This window comes from Cydia splendana, chromosome 5 (genome assembly GCF_910591565.1).
Source record: "Cydia splendana chromosome 5, ilCydSple1.2, whole genome shotgun sequence".
NCBI classification, from domain to species: domain Eukaryota; kingdom Metazoa; phylum Arthropoda; class Insecta; order Lepidoptera; family Tortricidae; genus Cydia; species Cydia splendana.
The window spans coordinates 18,645,266-18,666,625 of record NC_085964.1 but is presented as its reverse complement, the minus strand read 5'-3'; the positions used below and the strand labels follow the sequence as shown (position 1 = coordinate 18,666,625).

Here is a 21,360-nt window from a genome sequence, read left to right as displayed (position 1 = left end):
TAGTCTTTGGATAGTAATTTTCGTTTGTGCAAAACGTTTCGTTTGTTGCGATTCAGATTTGTATAAAATTTCTCGCAACGGAATGCTTTAGTTAGTTCTTAGTAGAAATCTTTAGTCAGAATTATTTGCTTTGTTCGTATAAGTATACTTATATTAAAATGGATACAAGTAGATTTGCAATGAAATTAGTTTTGATGAAATAACTAGTCCATGGGTCAGCTAGGCAAATTTAAGAAAATTGTATAATTTGGTACCCCCAAATTACATCGATATCTTGGCTGGCCCATGGACTATTAAACGTTGTTGTTTCGTGGATAAAATATGCGTAATGCTATTTGGTGGCGCTACTGCGTTAAATTTCCTTTCTGCATAAACCTTTATTGTATAAGCCCTTAAAGGTGACTAACTGGCCACTTAGATAAAGACGCTGACATACATTGACGTAATTGACAACAGTCATAACAAATTAAAGAACGCATCTAATGACTGACGAGGACAAATCTGGACCAAGCGGGGTAAGTCCATCTTTCGATTATAAATTTCTGTTTGATTAATTTATCACCACCAAATACCCGATATCCAAGCCTGGATCATCACTCCAAATTCTAAAACGTCAGTACGACAAAGTTGAGATAATTCAGATCAAGATAAACAAAAGGTTTTCACGCAGAGGCAGGCACTTTATAAGTTTCATTACAATCCAATATCTATTTAATTAAATGTATAACGCAAAAGGCTTAATCGTCATTAAGTATACACTACAAATGCTTTAATTGTATTCGACCACTTTGCTGCGTTAAAAATTTAACGCTTTTAAATGTTCGTGCCACTATCCCAATATACTAATGAAACGAAAATAATATTAATTATTTCTTATCTTAACATTTTACGGTTAATTGCGAAAGACATAAATAATTACGATAGGTATAGCTATAGACACAGATTAGGAAAGAATAAGATACGTACAAGGTGCGTTCCTAAAAAAAATATTCTTACAGATACATCGAAATACGCCAAAAATACAATTAAGTATCCATAAAGTTTATACGTTTTTATACTTACGTGTATGTACACTTAGGGTAAATAAAATGAACATTTTGTGCCAGTAATTTATCTTAGGAGGGCAGATTTTTATTTTGTATTTGGATTTTACGACACTCAATCAAACGTCGTTAACAGAATGTTGGTTATTTTTATCAATTAAGTTTAATTTGACTGTAGTCACAGTAGTAGGTACTTGTTCTATAAAATGTATAATTAGAACATTGATTGAAACGCAAGAGTACATAGAGGACGCGGTTACACATATTCACGTCAATTATACCGTGTCAACATCTACAGTTACGAATAAACACATAGTTTGTTACATTCAAACAACACGGATAAATCGCTTATAAAATATATGGATATCGCTGAAAATTTATACATACTGCCCTATTTGGCATCGACAAAAATTATTTCAACTTTCCGTACAATAAATCATACTTAAATAAACGGCTGTGGTCTGGAGTAACAAGCAGACAGAGTATTCAGTAAAGAAACACATTTTATCCTAAACATTGACATTTTAAGGCACTATCTATACACGCACTACGTGATACAAAAATACTAGAATTCAAGAAAAGCTTTCATAGACACAACGTTCCCTCCGCCGTGTATAGATTGAGCCTAACACAGTATCTACAAAGAGAAATGGACTAAATGGTAAATGGCATAAAGTTTAAAATTGACGTTAAGAGGTTAGACCGAAGTTTCAGCTGATGTGCTGTTTTTCCTAGAATCACTTTTTTTTATTCCGCCACTCCAAGATTCCTTCCGCCTTACGATATCGCCCTGAAAACCGCCCAGAGGCCTCACAATTAACTCGTAAATCTAATCAGCTAAATCTAACATTAATAAAGATTATAACAATGACAGGTAAAAGTACCAAAATCTGGGCAAATATTTTTATAAATAGACACCAAAATCATGCAACAGATAAAATGAAATATAAAAGTGTAAAGGTGAAAGCGTAACATGAAAGAGAAAAAGATATGAGGGATATGAACACAGAACACTCTAAAATAGTACTAGAAGAAATTAAAAATCTACTTACATCATAAGTTTATCCGCGATTCTTCAATATTAACAAACTTTACCCTAGTTACTTAAACATTCAATATTTTCCTTTTAAAATTGATTTTATTTCCTAAGAAAAACCGCATTAAATCGAGACCAATAGGGATTTAAAACTCTAAAACAATATTTGACTAGATATCTTCTATTTTGTCTACATTTCTTACACAACAACAACGTATAGTATAAATAAGAACTTGCACGAGTAATTAAATCTACAAGATTAGGAATGTGCTCTACACATGCACGTATTTCACGAAAAATAATTCGCACCCTGTATTCCCTGGTCGAATGATCATTCGTGATTCGTGAACCGGGGTCCGTGCGCCATGCTATGCGTGTCCGAGTGCCCAAACAAGGCTAGCGTCATGCTCGGAGTTAGAATTTGGTGTCATTGACGCACACCTTTACTGGAGGATCGTCTTCTTCCACTTCGTCCATGGTGGATAGCCGCCTGTCTATCTCCGATTGGAGATCTTTGGACATCAGCTTTTTATGCTTATTGCTGGAATTGTTAAAGGTATAAGTCTAGCTATGAAGTTACCCTGTTAGTTCATAACCTTAGAGCTCAGTTGGGGTCGTTGGAGATAAACGTATGTTACGCGAAACCGTCATTATGTACAAATATGTTCTAACTATTTCTTGTAATTGTAAGCTTCTATTTTGAATTAGGGGAAACTTGCCTTAATCGTACCTGCGCCTAAAACGTACCCTATCAAGATCTCGAGTTGTGAAACTGCAGTGGCGACGCCAGTGCTACTAAATGAAACTACTAGTTCGCCATGTCTCATCACCCGTACAACAACTCCACGCTGCCCCTCCATATAAAAATATTCAAAAAGTTAGTAATTTTGCTGTTTTCGAGTAATTTTTTTGATTGATACGTAAGTTTTTCAATTACGTACATGTTGAGATATGTACATTAGAAGTTTTATGCTTAATTATATACTGTTTTACAGTTTCAAATAATGGACGACAGACGCCAGCCCGGCAGCCATTTTTTTACGCGGCAAATTTAAAATCGTTAGTTATCATGTGCCTTATTCGTACTGAACACTTTGTTTTATTTCGTACTTTGGAAGACATGATACAATGCACATATTGTGAAACCTGGATTCACGAACTATGTGCTGGGGTTGACAAAACTACTCTTAATTTTGTGATGCCTGCAAAGAGTTAGATCTGCTATAGATAATTAAAATGATTGTCAATGCAGTGATTATAAGGCCCTGTTGCACCAACCACATTTAACAGACCGATTAACGTCAAACAACAGTAAAGTATAAAATTTCCCATGAAATAAAATTTAACGAACGCTTCAACGGTGACAGACGGTTTGGTGCAACCGGCCCTAAGAGTGATACTGTTTGTAAGATCGCATAGTTTGACATGGAGATATACAGGTACGATATAGGGATATACGGGTACGTTTTAGGGACAATTAGGCCTAAATCGTACCTTTTCCACTTTTTTTTAAACGTTTTTTTCTCAGAAGTTGTTGAGGGTTAAGTTTAACTTGTTACTTTTATTGATTCGTTATTAAATAAAGATTCTTTTAACACCATTAGTATATTTTTTATTAGTTGCATTTCCAAGAAATTAGCATTTTCTCTTAAGGGGTACGAATTAGGCAAGTTTCTCCTACAAATAGCAGGTAGGTACTAAGTGCTTTCTTATAGATACTTACTTTTTCTTCCCTGTTTTGGGCTTAATATCCTTAACACCATTTTTATTCTTCGTCTTATTATTAACGTCCTTCCAAATGCCAGTCTTATTCACCTCCTCGGATATGTTAATCGACGTTAACGGTATATTCATGATATTACCATTTATGAGAGGAATTTGCAAATTTTCTTGATACGCCGGCGGATTACTCTTGCTCGGTTCCTAAAAAGAAAAATTCAGAATATTGCGCACTCAAGGCGAAAGTTTCAGCAATACCAAGATAAAGAGGGCTTACATATTCATATGATACGAATGCTACTTACTTTTTACAACGTTCGTAAAACTATATACGTGAGGTGTAAGATGAAAACTTGCAGTGGACAAGGAAAAGTAAAATAATGGCCAAAATAAAATGCAAGAGTAACATAACACGCAATTTATTTATAAAACAGCGCACTGGTTCTACATGGCGGGATGACTAAATAAACGAATGGTTCGCCAAAAAGGTGAATATAGGTTTAGTTCCGTCGGCATAATTTTAATATTTTTGTGACCCATCCCACCTCATCTCCTAGCTCGCGTAACTCATCTTGGTTTCTCTTGGTCATTTCTGGCATGACGTCGTCCAGGATTTTCAGTTCGCGTCTGGTGAAAAGTAGGTCCAGACTCTTTCTGATGCCTATCATCACAACCAACATCAGTGGAAAGAGAATGGATGTTGAAGAGAATGACTTTATCACCCAAAGACAGACGAGGCAAGTGAGTTGAATAGCGGTGAAGAGATGGACGCGACGAATGGGCACCTGAAAAATATTGTTTATTGAGTACCTATGACATTTAATTTATAAGACGGACTGAAATATTCATAGAAAATTAGTCCTTACTTGTCTCAAGAACATGTGATCCGGTTGATATTTCTGTGGCATGAACATTATTAAAATTCTGTCAAAGAACTGAAGTCCTTTCAACGAGGCAACCCCCATATACAGAAATACTCCAAATAGGACAGGCATTGGTATATGTCTCAGAACTGGGGTCAGCACAACAGACAGCCCAATAGTCAGGAATATGAGAATATGGGTAGCTCTTTGTTCTCTCACGCCTAAGAATTGTGGCTTCTCCCCTGGCGCGGCACATTCAGATTCAACTTTTAATGAATTCACGTGGTTTATGCTCAAAACTGTGGCAGCAACAAACCACGGCAGACCCATGATTGAACAAATTTGAATCAAGATAGCCAGTACAAACAAGTCTAGATGATAGCCGCATCCCTTCTTTAGTTTATTTTCTTTCCTGTTTACGATGACGGCCGTTATTTGCTGGTCCATAAAGATTAGTATAGTACCTAATAAAGCTGGTAATATTGCTACTAGTGCCGACCAGACAGGATTCCCATTAAACGGAGTTATAACCCAGTTCCTTGACGGGAGCGTCGGTTTGAACTCGGAAGGTACTTCGAGTTTAGGCGTCTTTACGCCTACTTTGTAGTCCAGGAACGACATAGACAAAATGGCTATAATCACGGAGAAGTCGCTTATAATTTGCCGTACCTACAAAAGTAAAGAATGTCACGTTATGAAATCTCAAAGTGCATTGAATTTTTTGAAGGGTGTTCCTGTTTTTATAAAATTGTGTAATTAAATCTAAGATTTTGTATTTACCTTCGATGGAAAAAAGAGAGAGTTCTTAAAATCTTTCAGAATGATTGATATTGTAAAGGTGCCCAAGAACAAGATAATGGACATCAAGAAAACGTCTGGTACATAAACTTTTGTGTCGCATCCGCCGCCCGACAAAGTTCCATTGTACAACTGAAAGAAGACAAATTGATAAAAGTGGGCCACTCTTACGGAAAGTCTTTATGTGAACCGACGTGAGCATGTGCTGCGAACTAATTATATTGAGGGCCAAGACGACCCTTATTCGAATGAAATAGAGCAACTACCTGGCATGAGTCTTTATCCACTGTTGTCCAATTAAAATGCTGAGGTACTGCGGAGTAATTGCTCGGCAAACAGTAGCATTCGTAATTTAGAACCTCGTCGGGGCGTGTCTTTAAGGGGTATTTCTTACCGATAGAAATTACATTTTCTACAGCCTGAAATAAGAATAATGAATGAATTATCGTTATCACAAAACCATTAATTACTTATTTTTCGTTTGTGTCTAAGATGTCGTACCTTGTAAATGAAAATAAACGCTATGAGTGTAGCGAAATTTTCTTCAGTAAACCTGGTGATGTAACAGACGAGTGCGCTGGCATCGATAGCCACTAATGTAATCAAGATTATAGCCGTCCAAGTGCCAATACAAAATCTGAAGGACATATAATCCCAATTGAGTTGCTTGCAAAATTCATACACTATAGTCTCAAATACCAACACAGGCCCTGTCGAACCCAATATTGTCAAAGGCTGACCTGAAAAGAACCCATATCCCATTCCACATACAAATCCAGAAACCAAGGATTCCATTGCAGCCATATTTTTTCCAGTCGCTTCTCCTAATAATCCTCCAAAAGTTATAATAGGCGATAAGCAAGCGAAGTAGAGAAAAATCCAGGACGCTACGCATTGTATCGCTAGTGCGTCTTTAAAATCGGACCAGTACCAAGGCACTTTTCTTTTAAGATCATTGATTAGGCCCCCAAATAGTCTCCCTGTCCTGGATAAACCTGATTCCTCCCTTTGCTTTTGTTCTTCTTCTTCTTCGTCCAATTCTTCTTTGGGATTGATTTCATTTGGACGTTTTCTGGGATCTTGGGATGGAATAGCAGCTGGAGGTTCAATACGAATAGTGGGATCCCATTCTCCGGGTGGCAATACTGTGACAGCATCTAGAAATTCATCTATACCAGCTAGTAAGTGGTCGCGTTTCTTTGCTCGGTATGCAACTTCATGAAAAATTTCATCTGACATAAGAGTTGCCATTGCTCGGCCGATTTCGTGAAAACTTGAATTACTATTTGGTGGTCCGAGTAGTACGAACATGAATCGTGTCGGGACGGGAACTTCAGTTAAATCACCCATAATTGTAGCTGATTTGAGTCTGACAAATGCGGATAAAGTTTTTTCTAGAAAGTCAACTTCTCCGACCAGTATGTTGGAAGCCTCGGCACCGGGTGGTATCTTGCGCATAAAATGCGTATTGCATTTATGATTTATGTCACCATTCATTGGAAGGTCGCCGGAACTATGATTCCTAAGCATTGACAGACTGCTTGGACTTTTTATCATTCCCTCTTCTTGTTGCGTTCCACCTGAAATATAGACAATAATTTACCAGAAGAATATATTTTTGTTACATAATATATAAAGTCCATATATACATACATTTGCTTAATCATACGTGCATAACAAATCAATTAAAATCATATTTTTAAGCATTGTGGTTGAAAAATACCATGGATATGGATACTGTATTATTCTCAAATACAAAATCATGGCAGATGTTTTCACTAACATCGACAGACATCGAAGAAATTATGTAAAAGAAGCAAAACAACATAATTACATTTGACAAGTAGCAGAAATAATTGAAGATGGTAAACAAGGATTTATGAAAGAAGAAAAACAAGGCTTAGTAGAACAACGATTGTAAGGAGAAGCGGTTACCCGCGTTAGGGATGCCTAGAAAACGACTGAATTCTCCTTTGTGAGAGTGTCCATTTGACGAACTGCCTTCCTCGACTGTAATATAATACGAATGTTTTACTATAGTACATTAAAAAACGACTCCATCTAGCTTAAACGTTTAAAATACAATACATATGTACAATATATAGATAGCTTGAAGTGCGAGCGTGCCGGTCTTATAGCGTGATTTGTGTCGAGTTGTCGAGCGTTACCAGCTCACACGCCGCCTGACCTGGCACTGCTAGGTAGGAGCCTCTTGCGTCAGCAGCCTGCAGCAGAGCGGTGTTGGGAGACGAGGTGGACCGACTACTCGAGCTGCGTCGAGACCCACCGTCCTGGAAATCTAGGGCACCGCCACATCCGTGTTAACCTTGCTAAGAATATGCACTTGGACAGAAAAGTTTATAAAACAATTTAGAAAGATTGTAAGATAACAGAAACAATTAAAGTACAACTTACTTTTGCAAGACGAATGATTCTTCCCAATATCAGCCAGTGACCTGATTAGTGGCAATCGTGACATGTTATTGTGATTTCGTTTTTCATGCTGATGCCTATGTTTCCTTAACAGGGCATCCTTAACCTTGTCTCTACTGTCGTAACCTAAGCACCCATCGACCACCATATGGTCTAGAACAGTGTCCGCGACCTGTTCCAAGCAGTTAGCCTCAATGTCTAAAATCACGGAGCCGTTCAGAATTAAGCTTCGAAGTTCGAAGAGCGAATGCAGGGATAGAGTGGCAACGTGAGGTTTCGACCACCTGTTGCCGCCTTCTTCTACATCTTCTTCGAATTTTATCCATCGGGCGGTTTCTTTCCATTCCAGTTCATCTCCTTCTTTAACCAGCTCTTCCATTTCGGAGAAAAGTGGGTGCGATTCAAGAGTGGCATCGTCCACATCTTCTCCAAGAATAAATTGTACTCGTTGAGCCGGGGGTGTCACTGCGAAAAACAGAGGTTATTACAAAACGATAACATAATATTTGCAAGGGTCACTAACACTTCCATCGAGATTGCAAAAAGTAGAAAAGTAAAACGAATACACAGTGATCACTACTTTTATGATCGAGGACATGCGATGTGATGTGACGACCTTACAATAATTAAAGATAGACTGTAAGGATAAAAGTATGTTTATTTAAGAAGAAGCGCCGCTAGTAGTCGCACAACCCTCCTAGACTTCACATGAAAGATAAAGATGCCCGGACTTGGATTTGATACACGGACGCCGGAGGACAATCTATTGAAACTACAGTGAAATAGCGTCTCGTAAAAGCGGCGATTTGTTAAAGATGACCTCCTTTTTGTCTCCCACTGTGCCCTAACAAACGACAGAGATAGTAAAGATGGATTCATGCTCGTAAGGTGAAAATGGTATATCGTAAAACTGAAATCAAAAGAAGAACCGTACAGTCATAAGTTCTTACATGTTTCACCATCTTCTGTGACGCTCAGTCGCCTGCCTCGAGGCAATATGGGCCCTACAGAATTAATTATTTCACTAATATAATATCGACTACCGTAGGCTCAAAGGGCGTAAGGGACAAAATGGCAAAAATGAGTTATGAATGCAGTTATACTCAGTATTTTTTTCTCTATCGAATGGTATATTTAACGTCTCGATAACTTGAAAAAAAATGTCCGATAAGCCCTATGAAAAATCAATGCTTGAACACAATTTTCCAACGCATTTTGCCGTATCTGCCAATTCAAAAAAATGTTGTGAGACATTTTGGCGTAACTCCCAACTTTGTGTACGATACGCCCTTTTGCATCGGAAATTTTATTAAATCTGTGCTAATTTTTTGTCAGTTACGCCTCTATGCAGCAGATTTTTGAGTGCTTAATGTACGTTACGCCCACAACTAGTGGATATTTATACGAGTGTTAGAGAATTCAATGTAAGAGATACGCCAACGTACTATGTACAATTTCTAGTTTATAATTGTTGCTTTTTGTGTTTAAGTGGGATGACCTAGTACTTTCCTTGTCAAATTTTTTATCAAGTAAGTACTTACTAAAATTTGACAATTTACACTGAACTAGTGGGTACTTTTTTCATCAGTTTTATGTAAATAATAAAACATGACTATATGCAAATGATAATTATGGCGATTAATTAAGGTTAGAGTCTAACCTTCAGTCAAGCTAACCGTTAGACTGATAACTTTTAGTTCTATATGTGACTGGGCCATTTGCAATTTTGATTTAGTCGTAATATTAATACTTTTTTGTTTAAACCCTAATTTATAGGACTAACCGTATGAAAGTTATTGTCTATAACGTTTGTATTTATTTGGATGCCTTTTTTGCTACCTACTCTGATGTTATGTCATAAATAAACGCATATTCATTAAGTTTTACTGAACAGACATACTAAATGACAAAACTACTATTGTACCTAATAGTATTATACCTAGTATATAAAAGTAAAACTTATGATCAAATTTAGATTACAAACAGAAATAACGCATACTTATAGTAAAAGTATTTGTTATAAATTGTATTGATATAAGTACATAAATAGATATAGATAGTAGGACAGCAGTGATTCTGTTGAAGGAATATAAACAAATAAAAAAAGAAAACATTAGATTTGAGGCTAAAAAAACGACCAAACTAACAAAAATGGGGAAAAACTTAACAGTGAATACATTTCTATAAGTTTTTAAAAATAAATTGTAAATTATAGTACTTAGAAGTATAGTGTTCCTTAAATGCAAGTTGCCAATATTGCAACGAAATTGTTGGATTTACGCCAAATGGTACTAAAACAGTTTTATTTTTTGTACATTACGCCCTTTTTCTAATAAGATAAACCATAAAAAAGAGGCTTAAGGGACGCCCTTCTTAAAAACAGTCGTGTTTTTTGGCGTCACGGACATACTATATTCGTAAATAAGCATTGTATTATAAGTTCAAGCAATCAGTTTAAAAAGAGCTCAAAAAGTTAAGAATAAGTCACATACAGGCATCAGTTTATTCATACAAATAAAAAAGTTACGATTTTTTTTCTCAAAACTAAACTGTTTTTTGGCTCTCCTGAAAAATCACGTTTTGTCCGTTAAGCCCTTTGAGCCTACGGTAGTCGATATGTACTATCATTTATATACATAGAATACAATCTTTAAATAGATCTCTACCTAAAGTCTTAGAGGCTTTCTTAAGGGTAGCTTCCGTCTGGGTTATGAGCAGGGAAATATACCCAGCACCGTGTCGCTTTCAATGTGTATCAAACGGAGGTATTGTATGAGGACCTTAAATGCTACCGGGTTGACCCTCATGTATGATTGTTCAGCAATAACATAAATGGATGATTTTTCCGAAACCATTCATTTTCGCTGACGTCCTCTATCATTGGCCATAGTTAGATTCATACCGAAAGCGACACCTTGTAGAGTGTGTTCGGAAAGAGAAGAGTTGTGGAATGTATTGGGCCCTATACATTCCACGACTCTTCTCTTTTCGCACAGACTCTATATGCAACAACACTATGAACGCCAACTTTCAACAAAAATGTGACGCTTATTTTGGTGTTGGCAAATGTATTTAAATTATTGCAGATTAAGACGGAAGGTATTGATAATATATTATCTTGGTATTTTTTAAACAAATTTAAAAAGTCATTAAGTAAGTACTTTCCATAAAAATAGATGTCATAAATATTTAAATTTTCCCTAACACGTCATGTCTGGATTGATAATTCCGCTAGCTAAAAATAAGACGCCATTATCTCCAAGGTCGTTTCCCGCGTGAAATTGCAATCCCACTTCAAAGCTAACAACACTCCTTGTATCGCGAACACGGAACTTGTTTATTCAAGGTCGCGTTTGCTTTTTGCGAATAACCCCCTTATTCATAAACATGATATGTCTTCTGATGTACCTAGTGCATAATTATTTTCCTTCGTATTTTCACGGAAACGTACGAACGTGTCTTGCTATTTCAGTCAGTCTCGGTACAAAAAGTACTGACAAACTTAACAAAGAGAATTTAGACTAGAGGAATATTGTCGAGGTAAATTATGTAGTCAGTACATTTACTGCCATCTTTCGACACAAATGATTAACACTTTTAGACCGCCATTTGACTTTGATCCTTATTTTTTCACTATGTGTTAAATTTGTTAAATGTCAAAAAATATCGCCTACTACTCGAGGATAGGCCAAAGGTATTAGGGCTTGCATTCCGGAATTCCGTAATTTCGAAATTCCGGAATCTCGGACAAAATTTCCGATATTACAATTCCGGAATTGATACCACTGAATCTCGAAAATTCCGGAATTGGATTTAAGTACTTTTTTTTGGTTTTAATACGTTTATTATTGAAAATTGTTAAGAAACTAAACTATACTGTTGTTTTTTGTCGTTATTACGTGCCTATGAGTAATTTAATTTTAGTATATATTTTACTTTTCCGTTGCAGTGGATAATATGGGCTCATAGTAATAAAATAATAATAAAGCAAAGCGATTTACTTGCTTAGAATAGCCAGAATAGTCTGAATCCTACATAAGCGAATTTTTAGAATTGAAATTAAAAAATATTTGGACATTTATCTTCGATTCAGAGAGAAAGAAGTTTTCTCTATGAACGATTTCGGATCCTGTAGAAGCACATAATTATATGATATTCAGAATCATAATTAGGAACTAGGAAGGATAAAGCCAAACTTAGACCTTCAACTTCTTACAACACCACTACCTACTAGGTTAGGAAGAGTAGGAAGCTATTAAATTTAATTATTTTATAAAATTATGTACGTAAAGTATCGGAATTTCACATTTTTTGTTGTTTCTTACAAAAAAATCTCTTAAAATTACGATAAACCCTAATTCCGGAACCAGTTCCGGAATTGGAATCCAATATCGAAAATCAGTTCCGGAATTGGAAACCATCCGATATTGCAAGCCCTAAAAGGTATGGTGTATCTTTTCGAGCGATGGACGGCCCACAAATGAAAAAAGGGAGGGGATTGTTATTTTTTCTTACTGTAGCAATATGGGTACCAAATAAAAGCTAGTAAAATGAAAAGACCATTTCATAAATATATGTACACACAATATATGTACCTACACTGTCGGGTTTTTTGTTTGTTAGGGTTCCGTACCTCAAAAGGAAAAAACGGAACCCGTATAGGATCACTCGTGCGTCTGTCTGTCCGTCTGTCACAGTCTATTTTCTCCAAAACTGGACCAATTAAGTTGAAATTTGGTACACATATGCAAGTCTGTGACCCAAAGACGTACATGTAATGAAAACAAATGAATTTTAAATATAGGGGGCACTTTTGGGAGCAAAATAAGAAAATTAAAAAACAAAGTTTTGCAAACCATATCGTGTTACATATTAAATGAAAGGGCTTATTTTAAGGGTATCAAATATTTTTTTTTTATAATTTTATTATAAATAATTTAGAAGTTATTTAAGAATATAGGCAAAAAATGACCATTCCGCCCCCCTTAACTCCGATACCACTGGGTCAAAAATTATGAAAAAAATACTCATAATAGTTCTTCACCTCTAGATGACAGGAAAACCTATTAGAAATCTACAGTCAAGCGTGAGTCGGACTTAAGAACAAAACGCGGTTGGGCTGTTTTAGGGATAGAGCCGTTATGGTTTACGTGAAACGTGGTGTGGACAGCTATTGCGAAGGCCGAAGGCCGAGCTACGCGTAGGGCCGAAGGCCCGAAGCGTCCCGCAGAGGCTCATTGAAACGCGCGGCCGAAGGCTGAGTTGCGGAAGGTTAGTGCTCAAACAGAGAACAGTTATAGTGTACAAGTTATAGTGTAAAACCTATAAGAAGTCTGCAGTCAAGCGTGAGTCGGACTTAAGAACAGAAATTGCGGGTAGGCTGTATCAGGGCCACAAGTCACAACCGCTATTGTTTACGTGAAACGTGGTGTGGACAGCTAGTGCGAAGGTCGAGGGCCAAGCTTTGCGTGGGGCCGAAGGCCTGAAGCATCCGAGAGAGGTGCACCTCCACGCAAGGTCGAATGATGAGCTGCAGGAGGTTAGTGCTCAAACATATATAACAAATAATTGGTTTAAGTAGCTAAATGAGAAGGCCGAACTGCTGTGTCAGACGTATATCTGTTATCTTGAAATAACAGAAATACCTACGCCTAACCAACGCAAAAAGAATGTAGGCACTATGTTTAACTTAATATCAATGTCAGTGTCACAAAATCAGTCGCCGCGCGTCTCGATCGCGCGGAATTTGGATGCGGGGCGATCTGAACGGCGGGCGGAGCCCGACGTCACTACTATGGGTGCCGCAGGCACCCAGCGCGGGTGCGCAAGCGGGGCGATCTGAACGGAGGGCGCAGCCCGACGTCACTACTCTGGGTGCCGCAGGCACCCAGCGCGGGTGCGCATGCGGGTTGCGGGGCGATCTGAACGGAGGGCGCAGCCCGACGTCACTACTCTGGGTGCCGCAGGCACCCAGCGCGGGCGCGCATGCGGGGCGATCTGAACGGAGGGCGCAGCCCGACGTCACTACTCTGGGTGCCGCAGGCACCCAGCGCGGGCGCGCATGCGGGGCGATCTGAACGGCGGGCGCAGCCCGACGTCACTAATCTGAGTGCCGCAGAGATTATTATAGCGGGAGATTTCAATATTAATTTTCGGGATAAGACAAAAAAATTAATATCACAATACCCTTTATCGCTTGGTTTTAGCCCATAAATTAAAGAATACACTACAAGGCATGGTATAATAATATACTCCGCCTGGTACTCCATTCCGAGATTCGCGTATGACCTAACTGACACGCGCCTACGTCATCATGCTGTTTACAGGTTCTCAAACTTTGAAATGTGGGAGAATTTTAACCAACGGTGAAAATTATTTTAACGGCATTAATTTTAAGTTATTTATGTAGAAACATAGTAAAATAAAACAAATCTAATGTATTAAATTAAACTTTATTTATCTATACAAGACAAACGTTTAAAAAACTAATTCACAGTTACAAATTAATTACCAAGCTTACGACGTGAAAAGTTTGTAAAACACTGCGACTGCTGACACTGAGCGAGAAGGAAATAACAATTAACACGCGTTCGACAAGGATGACGGTCAGGGCATGAAGTTATCTAGATCCGAATTGTCAAATGTCCACATCGCTATCCTGTGTTGCCAGTAGTATAAACAGAATTACCCGAAAGTCTGAAATTTCTTTCGTGAATCGGAAGATATTGCTAACGAGTAATTAAAAATGACGTGTTATTGTAAAATTTAAGCTAAAATACATATAAATGAAAATTATAAAATTATGAAGAAATATTTTAACTTATTAACCATAGGTATAATGTACCCATGTAACATGTTATGTTGAAATAAAGTGGCAATGTTATTGTGACGTAATCGCGTGTCACTTTGGGAATGGAAGACCATGTTTTATTAGACCATGCTACAAGGCAGAATACCACAATAGATGGGGCTCAATACATTCCACTATTCTTCTCTTTCCAAACAGACTCTAACTTAGTTAAAAAAAAATTTGTATTCATTATTAAAAATTCAAAATTCTAATGTACATAAATTATTCGGCAAGAAGACCTGAAGGGCCCTTTGACAAGTTCAGAACTAACCATATATTTAAAACAACAAAATTTCATTATAAAAATCTTAAAATAAATTAATAATTATTACAATACAGGTATAGTAACTATTAGTCTTAATGGCAGTGGCGTAGCTAGGGGGGGGGGTGGCGGGGGCGGCCCGCCCCGGGTGTCACCCATTTGGGGGGTGACACCCGACCGTGAACATCAGTAGTGCCATCTATAAAAATTCGTAAAACTGTGGCAGATTGCACAACCGCCATTAAGGAAATAATATACAACATGCCCACGAGGAACCCGAGAGATTTTGACAGAATATTCCTGATCATATTTAAAGACTAAAATGTCCTATAAACTGTTTTGGAATTCGCCTAGTTTCATAGTCCAGTAGCACCAGCATAGCAATGTACAAATTGCAGAACATTCCCAAAAAGCGGAAACGTTCTCGAGAATGTTCTCAGAACATGGAAATTATTGTTCCGCCATCTTGGATTTTTTCAAAAAAAACTTTTTTTTGACATAGGAATCTAGAGGCCTCTATCTCCCGCCATGCCAAATCTCAGCGCGCTCGCACCAAGTTGAAAAAAATTAAAAAAAAAGTCGGCCATTTTTTTTTAATGCAGTTTGTTTTGTCTCGGGGCCCTCTATGACATTTGGGCTGTAACCGCGAAAATCGAAGTTCGCAAATTGCGGGGATTCTTCTCTGTCACTCTAATTACGCCTTCATTGGAGTAAAAGAGAAAGATCCCCGCAATTTGCGTATTTCGATTTTCGCGGTAGCCGCTTTGGTCGAGCACCCCCCACCTATCACGCACCGTTTAAAAGTTGCCATACAAAATAAAAGTGGCCAGTTTTCCCGCAATTGTTGCATTTTTCCAAAAAAACAATTTTTGATAGGTGTTTAGGGGATCCCGAGATTCCGTGGCTAAAATTTCAGCGCGCTAGTGCAAACTTGAAAAAATTAAAAAAAAAAGTCTGCCATATTGAAAAAAAACTATGGCGGCGTCAATATGACATTTGGTCGAGCACCCCCCACCTAGGTCTGACCGTTTGGCCGGGCCGTCATACATTTTTCTGACCGGAAGCGGTAGACCAAAAGTCGGAATTTTCTGGGGGTAAGGATACTACACCTAAACTATCGTGAATATTCATGGTATAAACTACGATAAATAAATAAATTCTCGTTCTCCAGAACATTCTTCGAAGTTACCGAGAAATTCTCATGTGGAAAGTTTCGCAACTTTGGAAAGTTTTTTTTAAATTATGTGATTATTTCTGTAAATGACAAAAAAAAGTTAAAATTATTTTTGGGTGACAGTTTTACAAATTATAGCATTTACATTTTATGTACAAAAAATCGAAAAACGAGAAATTCTCATGTGGAAAGTTTCGCAAATTTGGAAAGTTTTTTTTTAATTGTGATTATTTCTGTAATTGACAAAAAAAAGTAAAAATTATTTTTGGGTGTCAGTTTTATAAATTATAACATTTACATTTTATGTACAAAAAATCGAAAAACAATTTTATTTTGGCGAAATTGACGTAAACTCTTTTAGTATTTTTTCCTTATTTTGGCCTCAGAAATGCATGGTTAACATCTCTCGGGGTTCCTGGTATGTAACAATAATATGTTGGTGCCTCGTAGGTTTTTTTATTCAGAAAGTTTTTTTTAATTATGTGATTATTTCTGTAATTGAGAAGCTATGTCACTATTTCTAATTGGGTGACTCTGGACTATTTGAAATTCATTGTGAAATGGGATTTTACAAAATCTCTTTGAAATCGCGCACTTGGCAAAAAAAGTTTTTAATTTTTTTTTAACGTAAATTATTTGTATATCTTTCACGGGACAATGATGACTCGGACTTTTGGGAGGCGTGCGCGGAGCCCAGGCCAACATGTAGACCCTTATGACACTTATGAAATGTGGGTTACACCGAGCGGATGCTGTCCTTGCCCGTGTCATAGAACGCGCGCAGAGGCAACACCCGCCAGGGTGTGGACTATTGAGAGTTCATGGAATCTAAAATGAAAGCGATGGAGTAAATTGTGAGCTATGGAATATTAAACGTAATTTTATAATTGTAAAATATTAAACATATTTTACAATTTTGATTGAATTTTGGGGTGACACCCACAATTTCCGCCCCGGGTGCCACCCATGCTAGCTACGCCACTGCTTAATGGTTAATAAATACATTATTTTTTTTAGACTTAGATTCCTTATCGCGACGTACGGAACCCTCTCCAAGCGAGTTTAACTCGCGCTTGTCCGGTTTTTTTTATAATTCTTCTTCTTAGTCGGTACACTCTTGCCAGAGTGGTCGTGGTCATCATTGTGAATCTCGATGAGTGATGATCTTGCTAATACGGCGCCATTCGTCGCGGACTGCAGCTTTCCGGGTACATTCGTAAACCGAGCACTTAGTTGCGGCCTTGATCTGGTCTGTCCATCTCATTGGTGATCTACCACGTGGCCTGGTGCCTTCGACCTTTCCCTGCACTACGAGAGGCTCTATGGAGTCATTACCACGACGAGAAACATGGCCGAAGAAAGTCAGAATGCGTGACTCCACTGTGGTTGATAGGCGCTGTCTGATGCCGAGTTCTTTTAATATGGAGTCATTTGTACGAAACTCTGTCCATTTTTTATAATACACTCGGGTGCAAAGAAATCGGACCACCCCAGCATTTTCAACATTTTTTCAATTTGTGTAAAAACTGTAACCTCGATCATGATAATTTAAATACCACGTGGTAGATAATTTTCTGCCCTATCAAATGACATCAATATTCAGGAGTGGGGATGGATATTGTGCAAAATATGGGCCTGGAAATCACCCCCCTCCAACTGCCTCATTAGCGCATGCACTAATTGACCACTTATCATTAGGTATAAAAACAGTCATTATCATTGTTTATGCATCATTCGTGATTGGTACGTCTTCCTGAACACTACTCTCATCGCCTGAACCTGGAAAAACTGGAGAAAAATGGATACTACCTCGACTGAAGCCGGCCAAGCAGTTGCCCTATTGCAGGGAGGGCTTAGTCAACGTGCAGTGGCTCGACAACTCAACCTATCGAAGTCATCGGTTCAACGTGTCTTTCAGAGATTCCGCGTAGATCAGACGTTATCCAGAAGACCCGGAACTGGCAGAACTCGCATCACTTCTGAGAGAGATGACCGTTTCATCGTTCTTACCTCGCTACGAAATCGTCGACTGAATGCCGTTCAGCTTCAGCAGAAGCTCCTAGAGACCAGGAATGTGTCTATCAGCCGATGGACAGTTAGAAGACGACTGAAGGAGAAGGAATTGACAGCTCACAGAGCTGCAAATGGCCCAAAACTCACCCCAATACATCGTGGACAACGACGCGTCTTCGCTCGCGAACATGAAGAATGGACCCTTCAGCAATGGAGTTCCGTACTTTTTTCCGACGAGTGCAGGATAACTTTGTCTGGCAATGACGGACGGGTACGAGTCTACCGAAGACCTGGGGAGCGGTTCTCTCAATGCTGCATCGAGGAACGTGTTGCTTATGGTGGGGGGTCAATCATGGTCTGGGCTGGTATTTCTTTGGAAGCGAAGACGGACATTGTGTTCATCACAGGGCCAGGTACCAGACCGAATTCAGGCGGTTTGACTGCACGTCGGTACGTGGAGGAAATCCTGGCTGATCATGTGGTCCCATTTGCGGGTTATATCGGCGATGAGTTCATCCTCATGCAAGATAACGCTCGGCCGCAAACAGCCCGGATCACTAAGGAGTACTTGGAGGAGGTCGGCATCAGAGTCATGGAGTGGCCAGCCCGCAGTCCTGACCTAAACCCGATCGAGCACATTTGGGACGAGCTGAAAAGAAGAATCCGGGCCAGAAATCCCGCCCCTGAATCCTTACTGGAGCTAAAGACTGCGATCGAAGAAGAATGGGCGGGCATCCCTCAAGACACTGTAAAAAAATTCATAAGATCAATGAAAAACCGAATGACTGCATGTCGTAGGGCTAGAGGAGGCAATATACGGTATTAAAATGCTGAAAATTGTTTTAATTTTTACTTGATATCTTTAGAATCGCAGTTTTCCCATTATGCATAAGTTTCACTCCAGTATGCATTTTTAGGGTGACAAAGTTCTTAGCCCTGAAAGCCTGAAAATATTGGAAGTAAACCTGTGAAAAGCACATCAATTTATAGAGGAAAAGCCAACCTTTCATTAGGTATATAATATGTCACAGTAGCACATGCAGTTTTTACAGAAATTGAAAAAATGATAAAAATGCTGGGGTGGTCCGATTTCTTTGCACCCGAGTGTAGTTGCAGTTTAATGTAACAGAAAAATATCAATACTTTTTTACAACTTGATGTACCTACTTTTCTGGTTAATTAATTTTTAACATTATATAGAGGATATTCACAGTCACTTGGTATTTATTTTAGACTAATCTATTCAGACATATTCAACATAGAGCAGATCAATGATTGAGAAAATTTTGAACGTTTTCTAATAATTTGTTAGACAAAGTAATGCAAATGTTACAGTATGTTATATATTTGTGATCTACTCACAAAGTCCTTTCATTTGGTACCCCACATGATATGTTTAAAAAGATTGTACTGCCGACTTTATGTCGTCACATCAACTACCCCCACCACTTTTGCGCTTATCATTTCATATTTGTGTTCAGGGCATTACACTGAATGCATCGATACCATATTCACCCATATCTGGATGACATGAGCGAAAATCGAGTTCTAGAATAGTTTTAATACTAATACTGTGTACCTACTATACATACATTAATTTATCCCAAATTTACTTATAAATAGAAAACAAGGAAAATGTCGAATAAACTTTATCAAATATATCCGGGAACTGTGACAAGTTATTTATTCAGACATCAAACATTCAATTCAATTAAAGAAAATCCTAACCGTAATTTACTTCGGTAAGTAATTAAATTGATTCGAAGAAGTCTGATTGTAGGTGTCTTTGTTAATAAATGAAGTATTCATCGTATTAAATTAATGCGTTAGAGGAAATGGCTGTTTTCAGAATCTTGTATTAAATTCTTTTTTAGGATTCCGTACACGAAGGGTAAAAACGGGACCCTATTACCTACTAAGACTCCTCAGTCCGTCTGTCTGTCACCAGGCTGTATTCCATGAACCGTGATAGCTAGACAGTTGAAATTTTCACAGATGATGTATTTTTGTTGCCGCTATAACAACAAATACTAAAAACATAATGAAATAAATATTTAAAAGGAGCTCCCATACAACAAACGGACCAAAGACCAATATGAACTTAAATTATGATGTCAAAATGTTGTAATTTTATTATTATTCGCCGGTGCGTCTCGCTCGCGCCGCCGCCGATACCAAACTACATCATGAATGTAAGTTCGAATTAGCCTAGAGAGTTGGCTAAATTCTTGAAGTGCCATCATCGGAAACTTACCAAATATGCGAAATTTTCACATGTAAAAATTTCGGAAATTTCTCATATTTGTGTAGTAGGAAAAAAACCCTTTTCCAAAATGAAAGTTCCCTTTTCCTGTGAAATTTTCCTAATATTTCCGAGATAATTCAAAATTTACGCAACCGTCACATCTGTAAGTTAAACCAATTATCCGTGCAGACATAAATCTGCTTCGTAGTATTTTTAAGACTAGGTATACGTACAAAAGTAACTTTAAATTTTTAAATTACGATTTAATTGAAATAACGCCATTAAAACCTTAAAACAATAGTAAATAGTCACAAAACAGACTTTATTTTATGTATTAGCAGAGAGGATAGGTATTAGATAATTGGTTAGGTACACATATAGGTACTGTGAATGTGATCTTCACAAGGAGAAATGTTGTTATATCATGTTGTATGTATTTAAGTAAAAGGCCTATATTTTCTTTGATAAAAGATATAAATAAACCCAGGGCCGCTGAAATGAGAATTATTATGTAGTCATTTGTTTACACGTGTCTAAGGGGCCCACTGATTAACAGTCCGCCGGACGGTATCAGCCTGTCAGTTGTTCGGAACTGTCCAAATTTTGTTCTAACTAACAGACCGATACCGTCCGGCGGACTATTAATCAGTGGGCCCCTCATACAATATGTAAATGAAATATGATCAAATAAATGCTTAAGGTGTAAACTACAAGGATCAGAAGTCAAACTGCGGTCTAATAATCATGCATACGGCACAGTCTAGATATATACGATTTGCATTTGCACTGAGCCAAGCAGACTTCAAGAACACGATAGGGACAGTGCGCGTTGGAAGGTCTGCCATTTTGTGGCCTGAATCGGAGACATATTTGCACATGTACATTGTCATAGCAAGTGCTACCATCTCGTCGGAACTGCCTGAA

The 21,360-nt window shown here is 38.0% G+C and overlaps 1 protein-coding gene across 8 annotated transcripts in view; it reads right to left on the bottom strand.

Moving 5' to 3' along the window:
• Nucleotides 1-1,503: 1,503 nt before the first annotated feature.
• Nucleotides 1,504-21,360, bottom strand: part of LOC134790904 (sodium bicarbonate cotransporter 3) — a 131,162-nt gene continuing 111,305 nt past the window's right edge. For 2 of the 8 annotated variants that reach the window (XM_063761897.1, XM_063761893.1), the window contains exons 4-14: nt 8,843-8,896; nt 7,875-8,357; nt 7,648-7,758; nt 5,961-7,039; nt 5,726-5,878; nt 5,442-5,591; nt 4,665-5,330; nt 4,344-4,583; nt 3,803-4,002; nt 2,521-2,620; nt 1,504-1,833 (exon numbers count right to left, since the gene is read on the bottom strand). In XM_063761897.1, coding sequence (XP_063617967.1) covers nt 1,741-1,833; nt 2,521-2,620; nt 3,803-4,002; nt 4,344-4,583; nt 4,665-5,330; nt 5,442-5,591; nt 5,726-5,878; nt 5,961-7,039; nt 7,648-7,758; nt 7,875-8,357; nt 8,843-8,896 — 3,329 coding nt within the window. In that variant the 3' untranslated portion in view covers nt 1,504-1,740. Of the gene's footprint in view, nt 1,834-2,520; nt 2,621-3,802; nt 4,003-4,201; nt 4,584-4,664; nt 5,331-5,441; nt 5,592-5,725; nt 5,879-5,960; nt 7,040-7,394; nt 7,470-7,647; nt 7,759-7,874; nt 8,358-8,842; nt 8,897-21,360 lie in introns of those variants that run through there. The other 6 variants (XM_063761894.1, XM_063761896.1, XM_063761895.1 and 3 more) reach the window with 6 other exon arrangements.